The sequence below is a fragment of the Stegodyphus dumicola genome, chromosome 1 (genome assembly GCF_044657685.1).
Source record: "Stegodyphus dumicola isolate Sdum_Otavi_A_Nest chromosome 1, ASM4465768v1".
Taxonomy (NCBI): Eukaryota; Metazoa; Arthropoda; class Arachnida; order Araneae; family Eresidae; genus Stegodyphus; species Stegodyphus dumicola.
This window is the reverse complement of record NC_140768.1, coordinates 62,148,792-62,173,017: the sequence shown is the minus strand read 5'-3', so window position 1 is coordinate 62,173,017 and position 24,226 is coordinate 62,148,792. Positions and strand designations below refer to the sequence as shown.

The following is a 24,226-nucleotide window of genomic DNA, read 5'->3' as shown; positions in this document are numbered from 1 at the left end:
TTAGTTAAAATAAATATAAACCCTACAAGTAAAATGGGATGATAAGTCGTCTCGCAGCCCTTGCGGTTCTAGTAATTTGGCACTTTAAAATAGTATAGAATTATAAAGTATTAATTTGCTTCAAAATTTTATTTTTCTTTAAAAACGGGTTTACAGTTAAAAAAAAATGGTATTTTGGTAAACTTGGAAGCAGGTCCTCGAAACGACCTGTTGAAAAAGTTTCCATATTCTGAACTAAAACTCAAGAGCTCCGTTTACATAAAACAAACTGTTTCCTCACAAATTATAATCATTTCTGTAGATGAATAAATGAACATATCTTCTTACAGGATCCTTTCTAGTCTTCAGCAATCAATCTTTTCTCTTCCTTCCAGCATCTGGAAGGAATAAGTATCAGTATCTTCTAAATACATTATGATTTACACTTTCTTAACACTGGATAAAGTTTTCGTTTTCGATCCTTTTCTTTTCCATATTTAACTGCTTAATTCACAATCATTCAAATAATCAAACATGAATTTAACTTTACCCTGTTTCTCCACCATGTGTGGTGTCAAACGGGAATCTTCGTGTTTTTGTATTACAGCACTTCCCTAACCACAATGATTTGTTAGAATTCCAACAACCAAATCTGACACACCTTAATCCGACATACTGAAACTCGATGAGCTATGTTTAATATTCTTAAAATTCAAGTGTAGGTGGAGAACCCTACAAAACACATTCATTCTAAATTCCCCCTCATGCATCTTTAGACATGCAGGCTTTCGCTCTAAAGCATGATTTTATCTACTGTTTAATACTTAGATTTGAATTCGTTTCTTTTGAGCATTTACTTTTAGCACTTAAAATTTTATGCTTCTATACTAAATTCTACTTTTACATAACTTTCAAGTATTTACCTATATTTACAAAATTCTAATACATATGATTTTTGCAATTTACCATAAAATGAATAAGATAAAAATAAAATTTTACTTCACGCTTTCTTTGCCAAGCTGGCGGCACTGAAACTAAATTTTTCATTAATACAAGAATACGAAGTTATTTTACTTTCGGCCAAATCTTGGCTTTAACATAACAGAATTAGTCTTTCGACCAACAGGACATACATAGAACTTCGTATTTACGCATAACATTTCAGAACAAAAGAAAAAATTTATAGAAGATTTTAACTTATCTTTGACTTTTCGATGCTTGGAACTCCGACATCCTCTTCTGGCAAAATTGATCCCAAGTTATAGAATTCATGGAAGTCAATCTCCGCTTTTGGCTTCTTCTAGTTTCCTCCACGGTGACTTTTCTTTTTCGCCCTCTGTACGCCGGCCTCTTGGGGTGGTAGTCTTCGGGTTCCTGTCTTTTCCGTTTTGCCGCTGAACGGCTGGTCTTGGCAGCCTCCGGTCTGGAATCTTGCTTGAATTTTTTCTGTTGGTGCTAATCTTTGCGTTCCTCCTTCTGTCTTTTACTTCTCGTGAACTGCGGCCTTGTTTGCTCCTGACTATCTGGCCCTGGAAGTGGTTTCCTCGACTCAGATTTTCTACTGCGGGACGTTGAAACTGGTCTTTTCCTATTTACCAAAGATTCTTTACGCGGCGGCGTTGATTTCCTGCATTTCTTGAATGCTGGAGTCTGACCATTTTCCTTCCCTTTTTTCGGGACCCTAGAATGACTTGTAGAAGGGCTAGGTTCCTCTTCTGTTCTCTGCTTCTTGGGTGGTGGAGCGGGTGGCGTTAATTCTGGAATTTCCACTTCTTTTGCGCTTGAGTCCTGCAAGAAACTTTTAAGGATTTCAAAATCATTTTGATTATAATATTTTTTCACCTGGTCGGGACTTGCTTTACAGGTTTCTCCTCTCTTGTTCTTAAGGTACAATACGACTGCCTTGATTTCCTGTATTACATAGGGGCCTTCAAATTTTGGAGCCAATTTTGCAGTGAAATTATCTGGGGCACTTGATAAAGAAAATTTTCGCTTTAAAACTTTATCCCCTACTTTAAAATCTGATTCACGGCGTTTTCTATCATAGTAAAGTTTCTGTCTATTTCTTGCCGTATCCGAACTTTTAACCGCCTGATCAATATGTTTCTGTATATCTTTTTGTTTGAATTCTTCCACTGTTTGTTAAACAAAGAATAATTTATCTAGTGGCGTAATTAACTTACGTCCTAAAAATAATTCTGCTGGAGTTTTTCCCATAGTATCATGATTTGCTGTTCTTAAAGCATAGGCTAACTCATTTATGTAGCCATCCCAGCGCTTGTGATGCGTGCTAACATAACTTCGAATTATTTTTACAATATTTTTATTAACTCTTTCTGCGATGTTTGCCTGTGGTCTATACGGAACCATTTTGATATGGCGTATGCCAAGTCCAGTGCAAATGTTTTCAAATATTTGGCTAACGAATTGTTTACCGTTATCGCTAATGACTTTTATCGTTGCACCGTATTTTAAAATGTATCTGTGTAAGAATGCATCTGCGACTGTTTTGGCTGACGCGCGTTTAAGTGGAACAATTTCTGTCCATTTTGAAAAATGATCTACAATTACTAAAAGAAAATGATTTTTATTTAACTCACTTTGGGGGAAAGAACAAAGAAGATCTATGCCTAAAATTTCATTCGGAAATGTAGCGCGAATGCTATTTAAGTACCCGGCTGGGCTGTAATTAATATCATTTATTAATTGACATTGATTACAGGACCTGACATACGCAGTTACTATTTCGTATAATTGCGGGAAATATACCGCCTCGCGTATCTTTTTTAAAGTCTTTCTGACCCCTAAATGGCCCGCTGTTTTCGCTTTGTGTAATTCCTTCAAAATGCTTAATCGAAGCGAGGCTGGAATGACTGGTCTATATTCGAAATTTTCGTTTGTAGCTTTCATACAAAACAATAAATTATCTACTATTTCATAGATTTCTGCTCTACTTCTTATTGCATCGATATCTGTGTGTTCAAAGCTTTCGGGGTCTTTTAAATACGCATAGATACTTCCAAATTCAGGATCAGCTTTCAATTCAGCAATAATTGTTTCTCTAGAATCTAAAATTTTTTAAATCAACACAGCGCATTTGAGTTCATTGCCTTCATCGTCCCGTTTTATTCAAGATAGTGCGTTAGCAACATTGTTTTCCTTACCCGGTTTATATTTAATTATTAGGTTATATTCTTGAAGTTTTAAAGCCCATCTTATTAACCTGGGCGTTAGGTTTTTCCCCGAGTAAAGTCTACCAACAGCCGCATGATCCGAAAAGACTGTTACTGGCGCTTTGCCGAAATAAACTCGAAATTTGTGTACAGCCATTAATACGGCTAATGTTCCTCTCTCTGTAGCTGTATAATTCCTTTGCGTAGAATTTAAAGTTTTACTAAAAATGCCAAAGGATGGCCATTCTGCATGAGAACCGCACCTACGGCATAGTCCGACGCATCTGCTGCAATTTCCAGGTTTTCGTCCCCTTCCGGGAATTCCAAAACAGGGGCATTGATGAGTGCTTCTTTTAACCTTTCAAATGCTGTATTTGCTTCTGCTCTCCACGTAAACTTACTTTTCTTTCTTTTAATTGCTGACAACGGTTCAACAATGTTCGCGAAATTTTTTATGAACGACCGATAATAAGAACATAACCCAAGGAAAGAAGAAAGTTTCTTGGCGGTATTCGGAGGTGGGAAATTCTTGATGGCTTTTATTTTTGAATCCTGAGTTTCTATACCCTTTTGCGAAATTTTATAACCCAGATATTTAAATTCTTTAGTCACGAACTTGCATTTTGATGCGTTAATTGTAAGACCAGCCTCTTTTAATAATTTAAAAATTTCTTCCAAATCTTTAATATGTTGTTCCAACGTACTACTCGTTATATTTATATCATCTAGATAGATTAAAGTCGATTTTCCTAGGACAGGCTTTAGAAGAATGTCCATAGCTCTCTGGAATGTTGACGGGGCCCCACACAAACCAAAGTGCATGCGTAAAAATGCATAAGTGCCCGATTTTGTGATAAACGCGGTTTTATGTATGTCTTCGGGTCTCATAGCTATTTGATAGTAGCCAGACGTTAAGTCCAACGTAGTCATGTATTTCGTAGACCTAATCTTTCTAATAATTTCCTCTATTACCGGCAAAGGGTAAACCGGGAACTTAGTAATGCTATTAAGCTTTCTGTAATCGATAGCAAACCTCCAAGCCCTTTACGCAGAGGTTTGTTTTCAAATTTCCTTTTTGGGCCTTGACATTCGAGCTTCGATGAGTTGGCTTGATAGCTCTTTCCCCCATAAGAGCGATTTGTGTTTCCGGTCTGTTGATTTGAGGATTGCTTTCGGTGACTTTGAGAATACGATGCCCCTTTAGAGTTTTCCGCTATTCTGCGGTTTTGGAACTTGACCGTCAACTCGAAGAGTTCCTGCAAGGTGCTTGGATTTCGGATTTCTAAGTAATCTTGGACAGCAGGTAGCAATCTTGGTAATATTATTTCAATAATCTCCGCGTCGGGTTTCTTCCCATACAGTATGTTTGTCAACTTAACTTTTCGCAGAATGATGTCCGTCAAATCTTCTATATTACGTTGATAAAAACTATACAGTTCGGCTTCTAGCTTTGCTCGGTCTTTCACTATGGGAAAGGCCTTTAATAATGATATTTTGAAATTTTCAAAGGTATATGTTTGGCCTCCGAATTCTCCTAATAAAAATTTCCCTATACTATTCCACCATAGTGAGGCCTGTCCTCTGAGTGCAGACGTGGCAATGGCAACTTTTTGTCATCCAGGCACAGGGTATAGCTGGAAGTGATTTTCTAGGCCTTTTAGAAATATCACCACCGAATTTTTTCCGTCGAAATTGACGTTTGGCTTGATAGATGCTCTCATCGTTTGGACCAGGTATCCAAATCCTTCTAACTGATTAGCCATTTCTTGTTGTTGTAGTTGTACAGGAGCTTCCATCCAGTTTTTCGCCATTTCAGTTCGACAAGTGTTCGGGCGCCAATGTGATGTTGCGAGGCCCCAACTTGTCAGCAACAGTAGTAGTGACTGCTATGAACTGTAAAGTACACAAAATCGTAAGAAGGGTTTAAATCCCTTTTTATTCCACTTTAGAAATCACAGTTGCTTTCACTTAACGCTTACAAACTACGCCGACCCGGAGGTGTAACAAAATAGAAAAATACAACTAAAAATAAATAACAGGAGGAATAAATAACGAGGTCACTACCTACGAGGCTCTATGATCGTGACTAACTTAACCGCGTTCTAAGATACAGCTGAGATTCAGCAAACTTACTGATTAAGAAGTTGAAAGATTCAACGAACTGCCAAAATAGGCACACAGGCCGAAACGCGCGGTTCTTAAATTTCTACCTAGCAACCTTCATGCTCGTGATTCAAGAAGCACACTTACGATCTCGCTTCCCTTCTATTTAACTCAATTTATTTCTGCTAAAATTTGAATACTCTGCCCGTTCTACTAAAATTTACATACTCTGGCATTGGCAATTCTAGGGGAAAGTAAAGGCTTGACAGGAAAGATAGCTTAAACTTAAAATAAATGTTAGTTTAAATAAATATAAACCCTACAAGTAAAATGGGATGATAAGTCGTCTCGCAGCCCTTGCGGTTCTAGTAATTTGGCACTTTAAAATAGTATAGAATTATAAAGTATTAATTTGCTTCAAAATTTTATTTTTCTTTAAAAACGGGTTTACAGTTAAAAAAAATGGTACGTGTGAAATATCTAATTATGGAGCTTGAAAGATGAGTTCTCTGAATCACCAAAGTATGAAAAAACATTATTTTAGGGTAACTGATATCAATTAATTCGTTAAATATGTCTCTTTGCCATAAGGAGTTGAATGCTTATTGAATGTCCACATAAATAATTGCTGTATGATACAGTATTAAAATACAATGCTAAACAAAAATTTGATTCTATGATTTGCGAATTTCCTGTCGATATCTATATATATAAAGAAGGAAGTCTGTGTGTGTGTTTGTTCGCTAATAACTCAGTCACTACTATAGCTATCTTCGCCAAACTTTCTACAATTCCTTTTTGGGTCCATTCTACAGTCCCCCTTTTTTTGTTTTGGAAAAAAGGTCGATGTCCAAATTTTTCCAAAACAAGAATAGCTAAAATCAGAGATATTAATTAAAAATTCGGGAAAACGATAACTTTCGCATTCATTTGTCAGAGTGGTAACACTCTCGCGCGTTGGAGATGAAACTGCTTTATTTCGAAACGTGTTGCTACTGCTCGCTTTCAAATCGTAAAGTTTGTTAATAAAAAATTTGTAAGTTTTACAAAATCTAATATATATAAAGAAGAATGCTTGTGTTTCTTTGTTTGTTCGCGTTATTGATTTCTGATCAATTATGATAAATGTTTTGCCGCATTTAGTCAACTAAAATTGAATATAGGTAGCATTTTTAGGATGCTCTGATTAAATATTGGGTAGAGCTTCAGCTTTTACGACTATTTGATTAGAAAGACGAAAATCATTAAGCACTACATGCCATTGTTGGTGATATAATGAGAGGGAATTAGTTTATTTACCTACAGAAATTTTTTATGTGGGTTCCATATCAAATCAGAGTGAAAAATGTATGACTGTGAATCGTATTTTTTGCATCGTTATTAGATGACTATAGCGGTACCGATATCTCTGTTGTTAGGTACATCATTCTCAATCTAACTTAACTGGCATCGTATACTTCCGCTAGTTTTTAATGAAAATAATAACATTGTTTTGGTACCATTGACATATAAAGAATTTTTGCTTTACAATTAGAAACAGCATTATACGGCACCTTAATCATAAAGCTACTCCATTATTAAGGTGGCCGAAACTTTTTATGGATGCTCTGGCGCAAAAGTGCGCTCAATTTCATGAAGATCAATTTCCAACTTTTGCAACTTTCATAAGTGTAAGCGCACCCCTACGGTGGGGTAATCTTGCGAAGTTTTTTTGTCTTTTCGAATTGCAACCAATCTGCGTAAGGGTGAAGGCACCTTTATAACGGGGAACTGTTTTGAAAGCGTACCTTTTATACATATTGGCGGAAAAAAATATAGCTCACTGTCGGTAATAATATAATATGGTAAACACCATTTTTTTACGTATTGTACAGAGAAGCTGTGATCAGGAAGGTAAAATAAAGTTGGAACTCTACTTTACTTGGTGACACCAAGTCGTCGGATAGACGAAAAATCCGCAGATAGAGAGCAAAGGCGTAGACTTCCTCTAGACTCTAAAGAGCGTGGCACTGATGTTGAAGACAATATACATTTACATTATATAAGCAGCAGACGATATAAAATGAGAGAAGAATGCATAGATTATGGTATAAATGTTAGCGAAGAATAGTGAAGTAATGGTCCGGATTTATTTGTTAACTAAGGTTTCGGTTTTCAGAAATTTAATCTTATTATTCCCTAAGTACGCTTTAATGTTATTTAAGTGCATGCATCTTTAGCGTTATGTAAAATTCCAATGACAGAGATTAATTCTCTGCTCAAAAATCACAGCTCAAAAAGATTTATTATAAGCATATTTCTAATTTAAGGATAGAAAGGGGAAATAACCAAAATAAAAAAGAGATCTAAGAGACTATTACAAATTAAAATTAGAATTTTATCTGACCAATACTGAATTATCTCTCGAACCGCGATGTTACCAGCTCAGTTGAAAATACTGCCACAAAATGGCACTTAATTTTGGCATATCTATGGCGATGGAGATCCACGAGAGCGGAGGAGTGGTGACGATGGAGAAGGGGGTTAACCATGAGTTACCATGAAGAGTACACTTCGTGCCGTTGTCAACAGGCAAATAACAACAGAGAGTTCGTAGTGCGCGAGTATCCAGAGAGAACGCAGTCGTCATATTTTTAGGGTCCAATCCATGAGGCATAATGAGAAGGCAAGTTCATTGGCTGGAGCTTGATACTAAGTACTTGAGTTTCAGGGCAGCCAAGTGACAACGGCAGCCAATCCGAAGCTTTGGATAGAAGTTCATCTCCATTGGTCCTCAGAGATCACGTGACGATGAACGAAAAGGAATACTAATACTTACAAGATGGCACAAAATAAATACAATTTGAATTTTTCAATACTATGTGAAGAAAGGAGGAAATAAATGCAAATAAACACTGTATAACTCTTTATAGTATAAATAATCAGCAGTTGAAAATAGAGCGCACAGTTCATGTCCTCTAAGTTACAAAAGTTTCGTGTTCTAAGAGATGAACGACGAAGGGACGCAATCTCCTAGTATTTCATGTTTCAATTCAAAGTTTCTCTGTACTTCCACGCCGCTGAGTGGCGGGTAGCACAAAGAAGGAAGTGGAAGATAGATGAATAGTTGACTGTGTGACAGCTTGTTAGTTTCTAGAAGCTTTCGTGAAAGTCTTTGAGGGTATTGTGCATGCGAGGGATTTTAAGATCAGCATGCAGGATGTCCCTGCTTACAACGTTATGTGCATTCGTGATAATTCGTAGCACTGTATTTTGCAGGATTTGAAGGGCTTTAATGTTCGTAAGTGTGCTGACATATTCCTTATGTTTGGTATATGTATTTGTGAAATAAATTTGTTATAATAACTATAGGTATGTTTTCTTTTCATATCATTTATTTTGAATTACGTTATTAATTCCTTCATTATATAACTGAATACTCATTGAATGTCTACAAAAATAACTATAGTATGATATCCAAATTCTAGATTGTAATTAATTAATTAACGTAACTTATTCACGAAAATATCTACAACTTACGTTCTCTTTTCCTGGCATATTCTTCAGGATTATCGACCCATGGCGGGGACTTGAGAAGCAGTGCAGCTGGTATAACATTAAGAAAGAGGCCTCCAAGAATGAGAAAGCACCCCAATGCACCGTATGCATCCAAAATGGTCTCCAGAAGAAGTGGGAAGACTAGACATCCTATGCAGGCGCCGGACAAGACGATGCCGGAAGCGGTAGCTCGGTGCCGCTCGAAGTACTCGTTCACCAACACCGGGTAGAGGGTGCTAGCCATTGCGAAACCAAGACCTATCAAAAGCACATAAGAACTAAGAAATTTTGAGAAATATGTATATCTCTGTACTTGAAGAAAATGCTTTTGTACAGTTTAAAATTAAAAAAAGTTTCAAAGTTAAAATGCGCTAAAATAAAGATGAAAATATCACTGGCTGCTTTTCCATTGGAGCTAATCCAACATTATTAAACAGTGGTCACAGGTCGGTTGATTTATATAGAGACATGGTTTATTTATACAGATACATGGTTACATTCTATTGTTTATTCAATTACGACAAAGGGAAAGACTGCCTAAGGGAAGAGACATCTTCATGGAGAATTTTCGGAGGGAAAATTGGCTTGTAAACACGATACACATTGAAAAAAAAAAAACACGAAAACGCTTACGCAGTCAGCCCTTTTACGGGTATTCAAACGTCGAACCAAACTATCACTGGTATAGACGCAGTGCAAACTGTAATGTTTCACTTGCAAGTTGGAATATGAAGTCGAAAGAAGCAAGGTTTTCCACGCCTACATTAGTAAAGAAGTGGAAGCTACAGCATTAGCCAAATAATTGTGTATGAAGATTTCCAAAGTTTCTATATGATTCTTCAGTTTGGATTTCCTAGACTCTTCTGAAATGTTTGGGCACAAAAATTTAATCAATCAAGTAGCTTCCTCTTCGTTGATGTCGCAAACGTGAAAACCTGTTCCAAGAGCTATGTTTTTCTTTTGATAACTTGGTAAAACATAATAGATTTTTCTGTGTTTGTCTTAACAAAACGCTTTGAAAATTCTGGAAAGCTCCACCAAAACTGCAGTCTGCCATATTCTCAGCTATATCTGTGCTAAATTTTACGTTGAAATTTTTTATTTTATGTGATTCTCATTAATGTTAGGACTATCAAAAATAATCAATAGACCTAGAGACTTCCACGATACTCTGGACGAAAACCATTCCAGAGGACCTGATTAATCACTCAACAAGGCGTATGTTGTGTGCACTGTGTATTGTTCAAGTTTTGCCCTTCTGATGTGATTGAAATTAAAATTTAGCATAGACATGGATTATCAACGGTTTTTTGTGGTCGTCTGGTCATGAATATTAATTTTGTCAAAGATCCCGATGTTTTATATTTTTGGCTACAGTTTTGGGAGATCTTCAATTAGGCTACGCATGCAACTAAAACATAAGAAAATGTTCTTGACGTAACTAAAGTAAATTTGTTTTATATTTTTAAAAGTTAAGTAAGTAATTAGCAGAAACATTACATAAAGAAAAATAAACGAACAAGTTGGTAAGCTGTTTGCCCAGAAGATGTATAACTCCACCTTTTCTCTTGTAAATACCAAAGTGGTAAGGTGGCTTAGGTTTTTGTACGACAAAGTATCAAAATTCGAGAACAACAACAAAAATCAGCTAATGATCGAGACATTTGGAAAGCTATCACGAAACTGAATCTTAAAGTGTTTTGACATCGAGTAAAAAGGCTGTAATGTGTACTGAGGTAATAATGAGAAATTTAAGAAACTGATGACATTAACTTGCAAATTACCCTCTCATCAAATATGTTAGTGTCATACTGATAGCTAATTTCCCTGTTACGAAAGGTATCTTTGCTGTGGGTTAATCTTGTGAAGCTGGATAAGCAGTTTTATAGAGCTGACTGAGCTCTGAAGAATGTCAATTCCGGTGACTGAGCTGAGCAATTCCGGAGCTGACTGAGTTCCGGAGATTTAATGTCTATCAATTTAACAGCGTTAGTAGTCATTGCTTTATTTAATTATTTTTATTTTTTGGCTAACCCTTAACACCCCTTTTCGATAACTTCTCCCTTGCTTCAGCAACTGCTGCGGCCGAACAAAATTCTTCATTATGTTATGTATAGACATGAGCCTGGACGCCGGGCCTGCATAAGTCTGTATGAGCCTCGATACACCAAAAAGATATGATGACTTGGTAAGAGATATATCGGTTTGATGAGTAACAACAATTTGTCTTCTTTTCAGCTCTCATTTATGTGCCACAGCACCTAACGTTTGAAATTAGCGACTCTAATACCATTAAAAATTCAAACTTCTTAATCTTCTCTTGTTGATTACATTCAACATTAAAGAGCACTTCCAAAGTATGTTCCGTTAATTGGAAATGCACGTTCTGTAAATTTGTTAAGAGCTACATTTAATAAAAGTTTCCAAGAAGGGGTATACTTTTGAAGTGTTTCCAAAGGCTTCTAAATGGAAGGCTACAAGTTTGTAAATGATACCTTGCAGAGGGCTGAATAGGTACCGAGTGCATATTTAGCATCCAACCGATACTTTATTGCGATTGATAAAACTGGAAACCGTTCAGCGATCCCAACTCAAATTGCATACGGTGACGAAATGTGGGGTGCTGTATTTGCCAAGTGATTTCGTTTGATTGCCCAATATATATATTAATTAATATTATTTACAATTTTTTGAGTGACACGCGTATATGAATCTATGATAAAAGGCAGTTGTTACCATGGATTCCTCCCCAGAAAAAGACTATCCAGCTGACATTCGGCGAGAAGCATGTGAGCACTGATCCAGCCGCTGCTAAGAGCCCTCCGTATAGTGACACAGTTCGGATGCCATAGGATTTTCCCATCATGCTGACTAGAGGGCCTGAAAAAGATAGGAATGGAAATGCTAGTTGACATTCCGCTGTTGCATCTGGAAATTCGATATTACACATGCTAGCTTAAAAAAAAAAACAATGTATTCAACTATGCACAGGGCTTGAATAGGTAAAAAGTGCACAAATGTCTTTACCCGACGTTCATTTGCGCAATCATTGATTACCATTAGTTCGAAGTGAAAAAAAATAAATATATGACGCAAATGTTTGTGTTTCGCCACTTGCAAATTTAATAAATTCAGTTTTATAAAAATAACAAAATCTGTCCTTTTTCCCCCCGGTGCTCCGGGCCTATACATATGTTATGGAAATTTTGTACTCGTTATAAAAAATGGAAGACAAAATATTTGTTTCGCAAGACTAAAACATTTAATTTCAAAATTTCGGACATTTGACGTAATTTTCAACTTTCTTCGAGGAGTCAATTAATAAATGAATAAAGAATTAATAAATGAACGGAATAATTTAAAATAATTCGAGATGGATTTTTTTTCTCATTAGATACCTTTCAGTGACGTACTTTGAGGACTTACAAATATGTAACCTTCTTTAATTTATAATTTATAAGGTTTATATTATTTTTACTTATAGTTATTTTAATTTGTTAATCTTTTCTACACTTCTTGTTTTTTTCGCGTTTCCTCGCCTGGGTGTAAATGAGTTAGGGGGAACCAGAATGTATTTAAGCTGAAGTAGCAAGAAAGGTCAGTCGGAGCGTGTTTTCGCTATTAAGTGTGCACGTTGTTATTCCTACCGGCTGTTTGAATTCTGAATTTCGGCTTCGCATTCTTGTCGCTGCAATTAATATCATGCCGGTATAGGTTCTTAAGTCAACCTGCTAGTTTGAATTAATTTGAACTACCAGCTTACCTTTGAATTTAGTTTGTTACTATTAAGTTTCTCAATTCAAGTGGATGTTGAAATTGAGAGTAAATAATTGTGTGTCTAAATAATTGAGTTCAATAAAAGGTTGTTGTATACCCTTCCTATACAGCACTTTTCTTCTAGTTTTAGCAAGAAGTCGCTAAACACACTTTTAAGTTCGTCTACTGGCAGTGTACGTTAGCAAAGAAAATTAACTCTTATAAATTTTGTTGCAATTAGTATACGGAAAGAATTTTTGCGCAAATCTATATGTAATGAACGCTGTTTTATTGCTTTAGAAATATTATCTAATACTCATACAAAAATTATTTAAACTAGACATATTTAAAACTTTTAATTCTTGTAAATAACGTTCCGAAATTTTCAAGTGTCAATACTGAAGCCAGCCAGTGTTTCTTAAAACATGAATTCTATAAGATTCTGCGAATCATTTTTTGAAAAAAAAAGTTATATTGATCAATTTTTCACAGCAATCTGCATAGAAATGCTCATTTCGTAATGTATCAACATCCAAATCCTTTTTCTGAGCAGATATTGGTTTTTTATTTGAGATTAAATGGAATTATTTCGCTCTCAGTTTGGGTACGATTCCTGAAAGGATTTCCAAATTTATATCACCGTCAGTTTTTGTTCTATGAGAGCCATTTTGTATTTTATTTTTTATAATGATGAAACAGTTTTCTCAAACATAATTACATACAACATATAAAAGTCAGATTTATGAATTTTTATAAAGAATCTTTTCAATTTAGGAGTTTAGGAATCTTTTCAGATTTAAAATCGACAGAATATGAATATTTGCGTCATTTGCAAAATTTTGTGGTTGAAAGTATATGTTTTCGATTAAAAAAAGTCGTTTTGTAAAAACTATGTAAAAACTATGTATGTTTTGTAAAAACTTTGTCTTATTTTTTATTCGTTCCCTCTGACTCAGTATAAAAAAATAAAATGTAAAATGCTTGACTCGACACGGTAACACTTGATCGAGCTACTTCAAGTTTCAAATTACATTTACTGGCTTCACGCAAAAGGGAAGAGCGAAATGTTTGTCTTTGTACGTAACTAAGAGTTAAATATCAGCATAGAAAAATGTTATGATAATTCTTTTCTTTCAAAAAGGTGATCTAATTCAGAGAAACTTAAGGAATTCGTTTTCGAGAAAACAGTATCTTAGTCTAGCTTAGTTTATTTGGTTATGGCAAAGCTCTCGAGGACTATCTGCCTAAGGGAAGGGATGCTTTCGTAAAGGACTTTCTAAGGAAAACTTGTATGCACGTTATATATGTATGCACGTTATATATGTAGTACATGGGAAAAAGCAATGTTAGGCTTCGGTATTGGATTGTATCCAGCTCGTGATTTTATTTACCTAATTTTAAAAATATAAAATATTTCTAGTTTAACTAATTATTTATGATTATTAGGTTGCGATTTTAAAGTAGTTAAAATTTATTAGAATATTAATAATGTTTTTTAGCTTTAGAAAATTTATAAATTACTTGCACGAAAATTCATCCGACATACCAGTTGAAACAGAATTATAAATTAACCCTTAAATGCAGGAATTTTTATCTTCATTTTTAAAGTAAAAAATACATTAGAACTGATACCAAATAAAATAGGAAAAGTACTAAAAAAAATCTAAACTAAATTTTTATTCCAATTTTCAAAAAAATATTATTAACTTTTACAAAAAAATATTATAGGCAAATGTGTAATAACAATTTTAATAATAATACATACCTAACAAACTTGTTCAAACAATTTTAAAATTTTAAATACATCAAAATAACAACAAACATAAAATCAAAAATTCGTAAATACAAATGACGTCCACAACGTACATATAATCTCACAATAATGACCGTTACATCGTTAGTGTGGTGCTTCCTCACTGAAATTTTGAAAACTATATACGTAAACAGTATGTATCCAATTGGTTACACTATGCAGTAACCTAAAATTTGTTTTGATTGGATTTACATGACTAAATGTGTATGTTTCGAAATGGCAACTACATGCATTTAAAGGTTAAATATTGTTGCACACTAGTAAGTCGCAAAAGGAATATCACAAAACGACTTAATGATAGAAAATTATGCTCGAATCATCCTAATTTAGTTTTTAAATGATTGCTTGAGGAATTTCCAGATAGATGGCGAAAAATTAAAAATCTAGAAATTAAATACTTCGCTAAATGTTTGCCGCATATGTCGAGATTTTGTCAAATTCTCGCGTTTTTATTTTTAATAGTGAGCATAAATTTTCATTCAACATAACTATAGGGACCTTATAAAATTTTATTATCTATAACTGTAGTATTGGTTGTTTAGCAAGAATAATGAGGAAAATCAACCATTAAATAAAATGTAAACTATTCTTCATGAAAGTTTGAAAATTTCTGTCAAATATTGTACTGCTATCACACACGCGTATTTGCTTATAATTTTAAGGAAATAGACTTCACAGAAGAGAGTCAAAAACGGGACCCAGTTTATAAATAAGGCCCTGGGACAAACAACTTACAAATATCCATCTCTTTTTATGTAAATTATGCAAAGTATTTTGTGAAAAACAAACGTCATAATTTAATATTTTCCCTTTAAAATTATTTATAGAATAAAGTATGTTTCATTTTTATACGTTGTTTTCTCATAACTCTAATTTGCTATTGTTAGGTAAAATATAAGCGTGCAGATTTTAAACTGCTTAAATAACTGTTTAAAAAGTGTAAGCTTAAAATTAATAATAAACAATGCTTTGCAATTATTCAGCATTTTAGTTTTGTAATATCTCGCAGTTACGCGGAAAGTGGGACCGACATGAAGTACAAAAGTTAGGTTAGCGTAAGTCGAGGTCTAACTTTGCATATAAATGCATACATCTTTTGCATACATGTGAATAACGTTCCATACACACGAAGTTAAGTAGGAACAAGGGCTAGAAAAATATTTATTTTAAAGAAAAATATGTAATAAAGAATAATTTTGTACATATCAATTAAAAATAAGATTAAAACAAGTGTGCCATATAAGAGATACTTTAAGGCTTTATGAAACTTAACAAACTCGTCTAACGACTTAGTGACACTTTTTTAACGCATAAAAGTTCTTTTTAGTAATATAATATTTTTATTCCCCTTTTTTATTTTGAACGTAGTTATTTATCATTAGAGTCTATATTCTCTGAAATTCGTAACTCTTCTTTAATTAGCTCAGACCTTCCGTTGAGCTTGTAACTGGAAATCCCTTCCTTGGTGGATCTGAGTCTGAAGGCTCGACTTCTTCAGTAGCGATTTTACGCATGTATTCTATAAGTTCATAGATTGTCAGTTCGATGGTCAGTAGACGGGAAAGGTTATGTTCTTTCGTTTTCCAACGCTGGTTTTTCGCTTTCCGGCGCTCGAGTTCAATCACATCACTTCACTTACAGAAGTTGGAGAAACGCATATTACATTCAAAATAATTAATTAAATAATATTCTGATTTTATTACTAATATTGATGCTGTCTAAAATAATACGAAGTAGAATTTTTTTGAGTAAAATTATAATGAAATCATGATTAGGTTTACGTTTTCTACATAAATTGTGCATGATATTGACATATTTCCAATGCTTACATCTCTAAAATGGCAGATGTTCCATAAAAATAATTATAGCTATAGGAGTTCTCTGAAAGTAAAGTTTTTAAGGGTTTTCCTTGTCCACAATGTTTCAGGGAATATAGCGGCTTCAAAAGGTTAAAGTTTTATGGGTCTCATGAGTGGAAGGTTCTTCAGTTTTCTCTCGTCATTAACGTTTTGCTGAATATAGGAATTCGACAAAAATTATGGGTTTTTATGAGTTGATAAATAGTTTTAAGGATTCCACTAGTCAATAACATTTCATATGTAGAGGTTCCAAAGCAAAATAGCTTGATGGAATCTTAGAATGCATAAAATAGTTTCAACGGTTTAGCTAGTTAATAATTTTCAGAGAATGTTCAGAGAGTCAACTCAGTAATTTTAGGAACCTTATGAGGAGGCAGAGGTTTCATAAAAAATGTAATTTTATGCATTCCGAGAGTAGAAAAATAATTTTGAGGGTTTATCTAACCAATAAGTTTTCTGAAGATGTAGTGATTCTGCAAAAGATATAACTTTATTGGTTACCAGAGTGGTTATAAAATAATTTTAAAGATTTCCCTAGTCAGTAACTTTTTTGAAAATCCTGAGGTGGCAGAAAAATGTGGTTTAAAGCATCGACAGAAAATTAGCAGACAGAAAAAAAAAAGCCAAATTTGTTTACTTTCTGTTTCCTAATAAAATTGTTAAATAAAACGAAACCTTACCTGCTAGGTACCGTATGGCATTCCTCACAATGAACGGCAAGGAGGCTTCTTCCCTTGTGACACCATAGACCTCGATGATATCCACATAGAGGAACCCTATCATCCTGGCCATGCCGGACAGAATCATATTGATAGCAAATGCAGCGATGACTATAACCCACGCATAGCCCTTATCAGGCTCTTCCATGGCTTAGATTTTTCAAATGCTCACATCTCTGTGTTCCGTTGTTTAAGTCAGTGCAAGATGATGATGGAATTTTAATCGGTAAACACAGCTGACAGGTGACGTTCGTCGTCTTTGCCGTGAGATTTTTATCAAGCATTTTATTACTTTTGGCTTTATATCTGTGCATAATACTTCAGACGATGACCTCGAAACGTACAAGGATACAAAACAAATAACAAAAGCATGAATTCTGAGCTTTCTGTTAAATGCAAAGCTCACGGAAAATGTCATTAAGCAATATCTTGCACAAGGAAACATGAGAAGCAATCAGAAAATAAACCGATATTGCTAAGGAATACGATAGGTATTAATCGGTATCGCCATGCATCGTTAAAAACTTTGACGCCTTCTTGATATGAAATACATTGAATGAACAAAAAGTCTTTCCCTGACTACAAATATGTATTGCTCAAGAACTATCATAATTTTTTTTGAAATGGTAAATGCAATAACTAATTTTTTATTTTTTAATTAAATTTATTTAGTATTTCTTTTACGAATGTTTGTAAATTATAACGCCTGCCTCTTTTATAGCTTGAAGAATATCAAGTCCGGATTCCAGTTTTCGCCACGTATTCTTCAACGTTTACCCTGTAACACTTGACAAAGCATGTGTTATGGTGGACTTCAAAGTATCAATATCACGACTAGTCTTGGTTCTAAATATCTTCTCTGACCATTCACAATAAAATCAATAATCTCATCAGCCACACTTCTTTCATCAATGTTACCAGTTTCTTTATACTTTTCGTACCAAATTTTGATGCTTATGATGTCTGGGCGATTGAGTCCATAAGAACGTCTTAGTTTCATACTGATGGGTGATTTACTTTCATGTTGATGAGTGAATTAGTTTCATGATGATGGGTGATTCAGTTTCCTGTGGGTGATTTAGTTTTATGGTAACACAAAATATCCAAAAATGTCTTCTTTTATCGACAACTTTTCTTTGGAAAAATTCTAACACGTATATACGTTTTTCTATTATATTATTCTAAACTATTTATCTATAATTTGATTGCAAAGAAATTATACATATAATTAAACTTATATATACATATATTCATGAAGCTATAAAATTTTCTGAGCTTTTTTCGTTTACTGACATCATGTAACGACCACACTGATAGTCTGTTGTATTACGTATATGTTCTATTCCATTTCGTAAAGTATATGATTTCTTTGTATTCTCTTGGAGTAGTTTGGATTTCTTTCACTTCGTTTTTTGTTTATAAAAGTTTCAAATTATAAGGTATTTTCTGTCTCCTTTCTGCATGTCTTCGTAATGTAACTGGACGCACACTCGTCGTATATTCAAGAAATCCAGGTTAGAGTCCTAGCGAGGGCCCTGCACATTTTTCACGTCTCCAGCATAAAAATAACCTAATGACTCTATAAGATCAGCAGCATATTCCCTGAAATCAACGGATGTGTATGTGAATTTTAAATACAAATTACTTTTGCAGGCAATAAAAAAAGTAAAGAACGCAAATAAGGAACAAAATGAAAAAATATGCTTTGTACGGTAGCATTAGAATGATAGTCTAAAGAAATAGATATAAATTTAACTAAATGTAACATAGAAGAGAATTTCGTCCCATAATAATGACTCGACAAGTAATTTTAAAACATTTACTTTAGAAATATAACAGCAATTACAGAGAATGTAAGACAAAGTGGAAAGTGGATCAGACATCTTTATGCAATAACAGTTCCAAAGTCAGTTCGTAGTTAGCTGTATTTTTATCTACCACCGACGCCGGTAGTGTCTAAGTTAAAAAATTAGAGGGAAGAGAGGAAAATCCTTCCGATCAGTCCAAACTCAGATTGAGGAGGAAAATTTATATAGTTTCTTTGGTTTATTATAGTGGTAAAATATTTAAGACGGATTATGTTCGTACTTTTATGACTTTTAAAAATTTCAACAAAACTGTTAACATTGTTAAAATAACATTGTTAAAATTAATGTGAGTGATGAGAAGAAGTTCTCTTGCAGGCAAGGATGCTGCTCTAGAAGTCATTATGTCATAGAGTAATAGATGATATAAGAAGCGAATAATCAGTTTAGTCCTTTGATGTGCCGTCGCCGCTATCTGGATCACGTTATAATCGGAAGTGACCGTAGACATTATTAACATGATTTCATAAATGATAACTTTGCTTTTGTGGCAACGAGAAAACGAGGATTGCTTTCCAAAGCACGAGGGAGGAAACGAGGAAGGTGTTGCTGGTAATAATGAATTATTTCAAGTTTTCTTTTTTGTAAAGAAGACATCTTGAATTCAGGGTTTGGGACGATATAATTTTTTAAAAATTCATGTTTTAGTTATTTAAATTGCAATTATTTTTAACAGAGCATCTCGTTATTTAATATACATGCTTTTTAATTCATTCCATGACTTGAAAAACAACTATGGCGTTATTACTTGGGGGGGGGAGGGATTATCAACGAACAAACGTCAGCTCAAGTTGGAGTTTGTTCGATGGTTCATATTTTTCTTTGTGTGCATGCTAAGAGACCTAGGAGCAAATCAACATTTCACTGATAACATCCTTTCTACTACAATCAATCAGCGTGTTTGTTTCATGAAGTATAATGAGTACTTATAATTCTTATGACATCACCTTAAATTTATTCTTTGGGTGTATTTTGCACCCAAAGAATAAATTTAAGTTTTAGTTTTAAAATTATATTTTTCCAGAATTTTAATTGCTGTTTTAACGTTCCTTTAATTTAAAAGACATATTTCTCTCTATTCTTCTCACTCCTTATTAAATTAAATTTATCTTTTGTTCATTACATGTTTTTGTTTATTGCAAACATAAATTTTATTTTTAATTTTCGCAAACTAATCTTTCGACATCTTTATTTCAACAAAAATAAATTTCTTTTTTATATTTTATTTCCTTTTTACCGTTTACAAAGTTTAATCAAATTTTTAGATTTTCACTTTCTTATTTTCAAAAAGCTTTTTTACTTTTGTTTTACAACATTTTTTACCAATTTTTCATTTACACTTTCTATTTTACAAAAGCTTTTTTTATGTTTCCATACTTTTTTTTTTACAAAAAATTTCCAATTGTTTTCATTTTTCATATTTTTATTTTAAAAAAAGTTTTCTCCCACGTTTTACTTTTCTGTTTTACAAAAGTAAAAGTCTAAGTATATTTTTTCTTTTCACTTCTCTGTTTTCACAAAAGAAAATTTTAATTTTTAGCATTATTTTTTCTTCTTACTGGTTCTTACTTCGAAAAAAAATTTTAATTTTTAATTTTCACTTTTTCGTTTTCGTTCTTACAAATTTAAATTTACATACTTTAAAAAATTTTTTCTAGTCACATTTGTTATATTAACTTTCCCCTCATTTAAAGTATTTATTGATGTTACTATTCCATTTCTGAAAAAGTAAGTTTACACATACTTCTTTGTCTACGAAATTTAAGTTGGAATTTACACAGATATCAATTCACTCTACAGGCCTTCATGGATAATATTTTCTGTAACTTTAAACAACACATGTTCATTCTATAAAATCTAGTAAGGATATTAAATTTCCTATTTTTTTATGCTATTAATATGAAATCGAAGATATTCAGAAATTTTTCTTCTAATATATAACACAAATTTTACTAACCTTTTGGAACAGTTGCAAAAAAACCTGGATTCTCTTTTAAATACCTTACTTTTATTCAAATGATTCATTAAACTATGTCTAGAAAACGTAATTTTAGCACTTTTTAATTTCTAGTCACACATCTGTTTAAATGTAGTCTTTATCTTGCTTTAAAAAAACGCATTCATGTTACATCTCTAACGCGTTTCTCCCTGAATTAAATATAGACTGACGCAGGTTTTCTTATGTAACTGTGAATTAAATCTTATAATTCAGGAATGATTACTTTTCTTCGCATAATATCTATTTAAACCAATGGGTATGTGCTTTTCTACACTTCGAATATTTTTTCAGTAAGTATCATCATTATTTTTATGACCTCTAGAGCTTTTCAAGCATTCTTTTTAACTTAAGGGAAAAGACTGGAATTATAATTTGACATTTTTGACAAGTAAATTCTTACAGATTTTGAGAATATCTGATACTTAATTTATCACACTAAGCAAATACAATCATGTATAAGTATCCGTAACAAGTAATATTGACAAGAGTTCGATATAATTATTCAACAGTGTAGTTACAGGTTTTAACATCTTCATTCTAACTTAAGATAAAAGACATACATTTTAAACTGACTTTATTTTATTTAACGCTAAATTCTTACAACTTTATGATGTACACTGCGAGGGAGAAAAGGACAATTCTATATATCCCGTTCCATCTGGGCCGATTGACGAAATTCAACTTGCGTTTTTCATGTTTCGAAAGCGCGACTTAGGATATATATTAGATTTATATACAGCATTACTCTAATAGAGGTATTTTGACACAAAATCAGACATTTTCTGAAATGACATGCCAATTTTTTTCCATATTTCGATTATTTCCATATTTATACTCAAACTATGCCAATTTTTGTAAAAATCGCACGAGTAATTTTTTAAAAATTAGCTCTCAAAAGTTTAGCTTCTCGATATTAATTGAATTGGATATATAGTTACTAATATCTCTTTTTTTATTAAACTTGATTCCTTCTTCCAGAATTGGCAATATAGACTTAATTCGCACATTTTTTATGATTTACTTTTAAAATTTATACTTTTAAATATTTTTTTTTAATTTTTCGAAAAAAAATTTGTATTATAACCTATAAAATTTTTAACATCGTCTTAAAGTAGATGTATTTCTAGGCACACCGGCAAAAAATTAGAATTTGTTATTCAAAATTTTCTAAGATATTTATGAAATTACATATTGACGCATTTTGAAATTTGGCATCTGTTTTTGAGCGATAATAACGCCAAATGTGGTTTACACACTTTGTTAAAATTTATTTAAAAGTATGAAAGACGGCTTTTTTTTAGCTCGTCTGCAATGCAAAAAACAGGAAAATTAGGTTGTTATAAATGAAGAAGTTCGCTAAGTAAATTATAATTGGCGCAAACTGAAAAAAATACTATAATATAAATTTTTGAATTTTTCCTAAATTTCTCACCATTTTTTTTTTATAATTTGAATTGCAGAATCGAAATATGGAAAAACATTGTCAAGTTATTTAAAAAAAGTCCGATTTTGTGTCAAAATACCTATGTTAGAACAAAGCTATATATAAATCTAATATTTATCCTAAGTCGCGCTTTCAAGACTTAAAAAATGCAATTTGAATTTCTTTAATCGGTCCAGTGGAACGGGGGATATAGAACTGTCCCTCCTTTCTTTTCTGCGCAGTGTACATCATACTTAGCAAATAAAATCATGCATAACAGGTAATATTGATATGAATGCCATATAGTGATCTTACAGAATAGAGTTTTTTAATACATTTCAGTATGAATTAACCTAAAAAGGACCTGACATGGAAAGAAGCAATATTTTAATTAAATAACAAATTCATACTGTAAAGACATTAGGATTTTTGTAAAAGGTAGAGGGACGAAAAATTAGCAATCGCCTTCACCGGGAATCGAACCATGGACCTCTGAAATACCGGCCCAGCGTGCAGAACCACTACACCACGAAGGCACGTTAGAAAGGTGGGATAAATGCCTTTTAATACAATTCTTTGAACATATATAACATATTCCGTAAAGTATGAAACTCATTTTTCTATTTGAACTGGATATATTCTTACTTCTTTAGAAAAAAAAAAAAAAAAAAAAAAAAAAAAAAAAAAAAAAAGGCTGGGGAAGAGAATCAGTTGAGTGCTTGGAACTGCTCAGTGCTGCTGTTGCTCTTTTTCCCACATTAATCAAAATACACATATACTTTAAAGTTAGCTAACCAAATTTAAATGCATGTATTCAAACAAGAATACTTCACAAATTTGAGAAAAATAGTGACGCAATGAACATAATTCATAATTAAGACAAAGCAAAGGAAAGGATTAAGAAAAGATGCATTTGTGAACTTAAGACGAAGACAAATTTGATCTGTTCTCGTTACACGTGGGCTGCATCCTTTATTTTAGTTTGAATAAACATTCATAATAATTCCTATATAACTAAGGATTTTGCTCATGTTAGTTTCCCTTTTAAATTAATAGAAAAGTTCCAGGCTTAAAGGAGAAGTATGCAATATCCGCGGAAATCTTCTTCCCAAGATAAACAGCCAAAGTAAGGTGTAAAATGGAATAAGAAAATATCAGATTACCAACAAAGCATTTGAATATGCAAAATATGAATACGAAATAGATTTTTTTTCTGCATGTTTCGAGTGAGATAAGTCAGAGATAAGAACCTTAACTAGTTTCACAAACTGTACATGAAAAATAATGAAGTGTTTTTAATCTTATTTTTATCTATAAAACTTTTATGCATACTAAGATATACTTTTATTCCTGATTCCTGAAACATATAGGTACAGTTGACAAATCAGAGTGATTCCGTTTTCTGAAGCTTCAAATTCAGAAATATTATAATTCAAAAGCAAAAAGACTTGAACGATCACGGAATGCACCGTAGACGAGAGAAAGTGATGAATTATTTTTTCGCTGATTTTTATGAATTCGCAGATCGGTAGAAAAATTATGCTGCACTTCATGTGAACTTTTATTTTATTTTTTATCTTGTTTTACATTGCATAGACTTTAAAAAAACATTTCTTGTTAATTTATCGTTTTTGGTAAGATTTATCCATCTATTTGCTAAATTTTAGCATATTATTTCACAGTACCGAAATAAGATAAGAGATCATATTTTTGAAAATGTCCATATTTCAAACCAAATATTATTTCTTTGGCATCTTAAAAATAAGTAATTAAACATGTAGTTACATTGCAAGTTACCTTGTACTACAAAGACAGCTACTGGTTTTGTTTTTAATATTTGTTCCAGACAAAGGCTAAAGTCTGAACGATTAATGTTTCTCTTCAGCTAGATAATATAAGTAATATTTTACCAGTAACTAGAAGTTTTCATTCCATTTTCAATTAACACTGATCGAATTTTGAATTTTATTACTCCTTTTTTGCTTCATTTCATTTAAACT

General features: G+C 32.9%; 1 protein-coding gene across 1 annotated transcript in view; it reads right to left on the bottom strand.

Moving 5' to 3' along the window:
• Window positions 1-17,127, bottom strand: part of LOC118191042 (monocarboxylate transporter 9-like) — a 49,326-nt gene extending 32,199 nt beyond the window's left edge. Inside the window, exons 1-3 of the mRNA XM_035361832.2 lie at window positions 16,901-17,127; window positions 11,529-11,672; window positions 8,775-9,050 (exon numbers count right to left, since the gene is read on the bottom strand). Of these exons, the coding sequence (XP_035217723.1) occupies window positions 8,775-9,050; window positions 11,529-11,672; window positions 16,901-17,087 (607 nt within the window). The 5' untranslated portion in view covers window positions 17,088-17,127. The remainder of the gene's footprint in view (window positions 1-8,774; window positions 9,051-11,528; window positions 11,673-16,900) is intronic.
• Window positions 17,128-24,226: the final 7,099 nt, after the last annotated feature.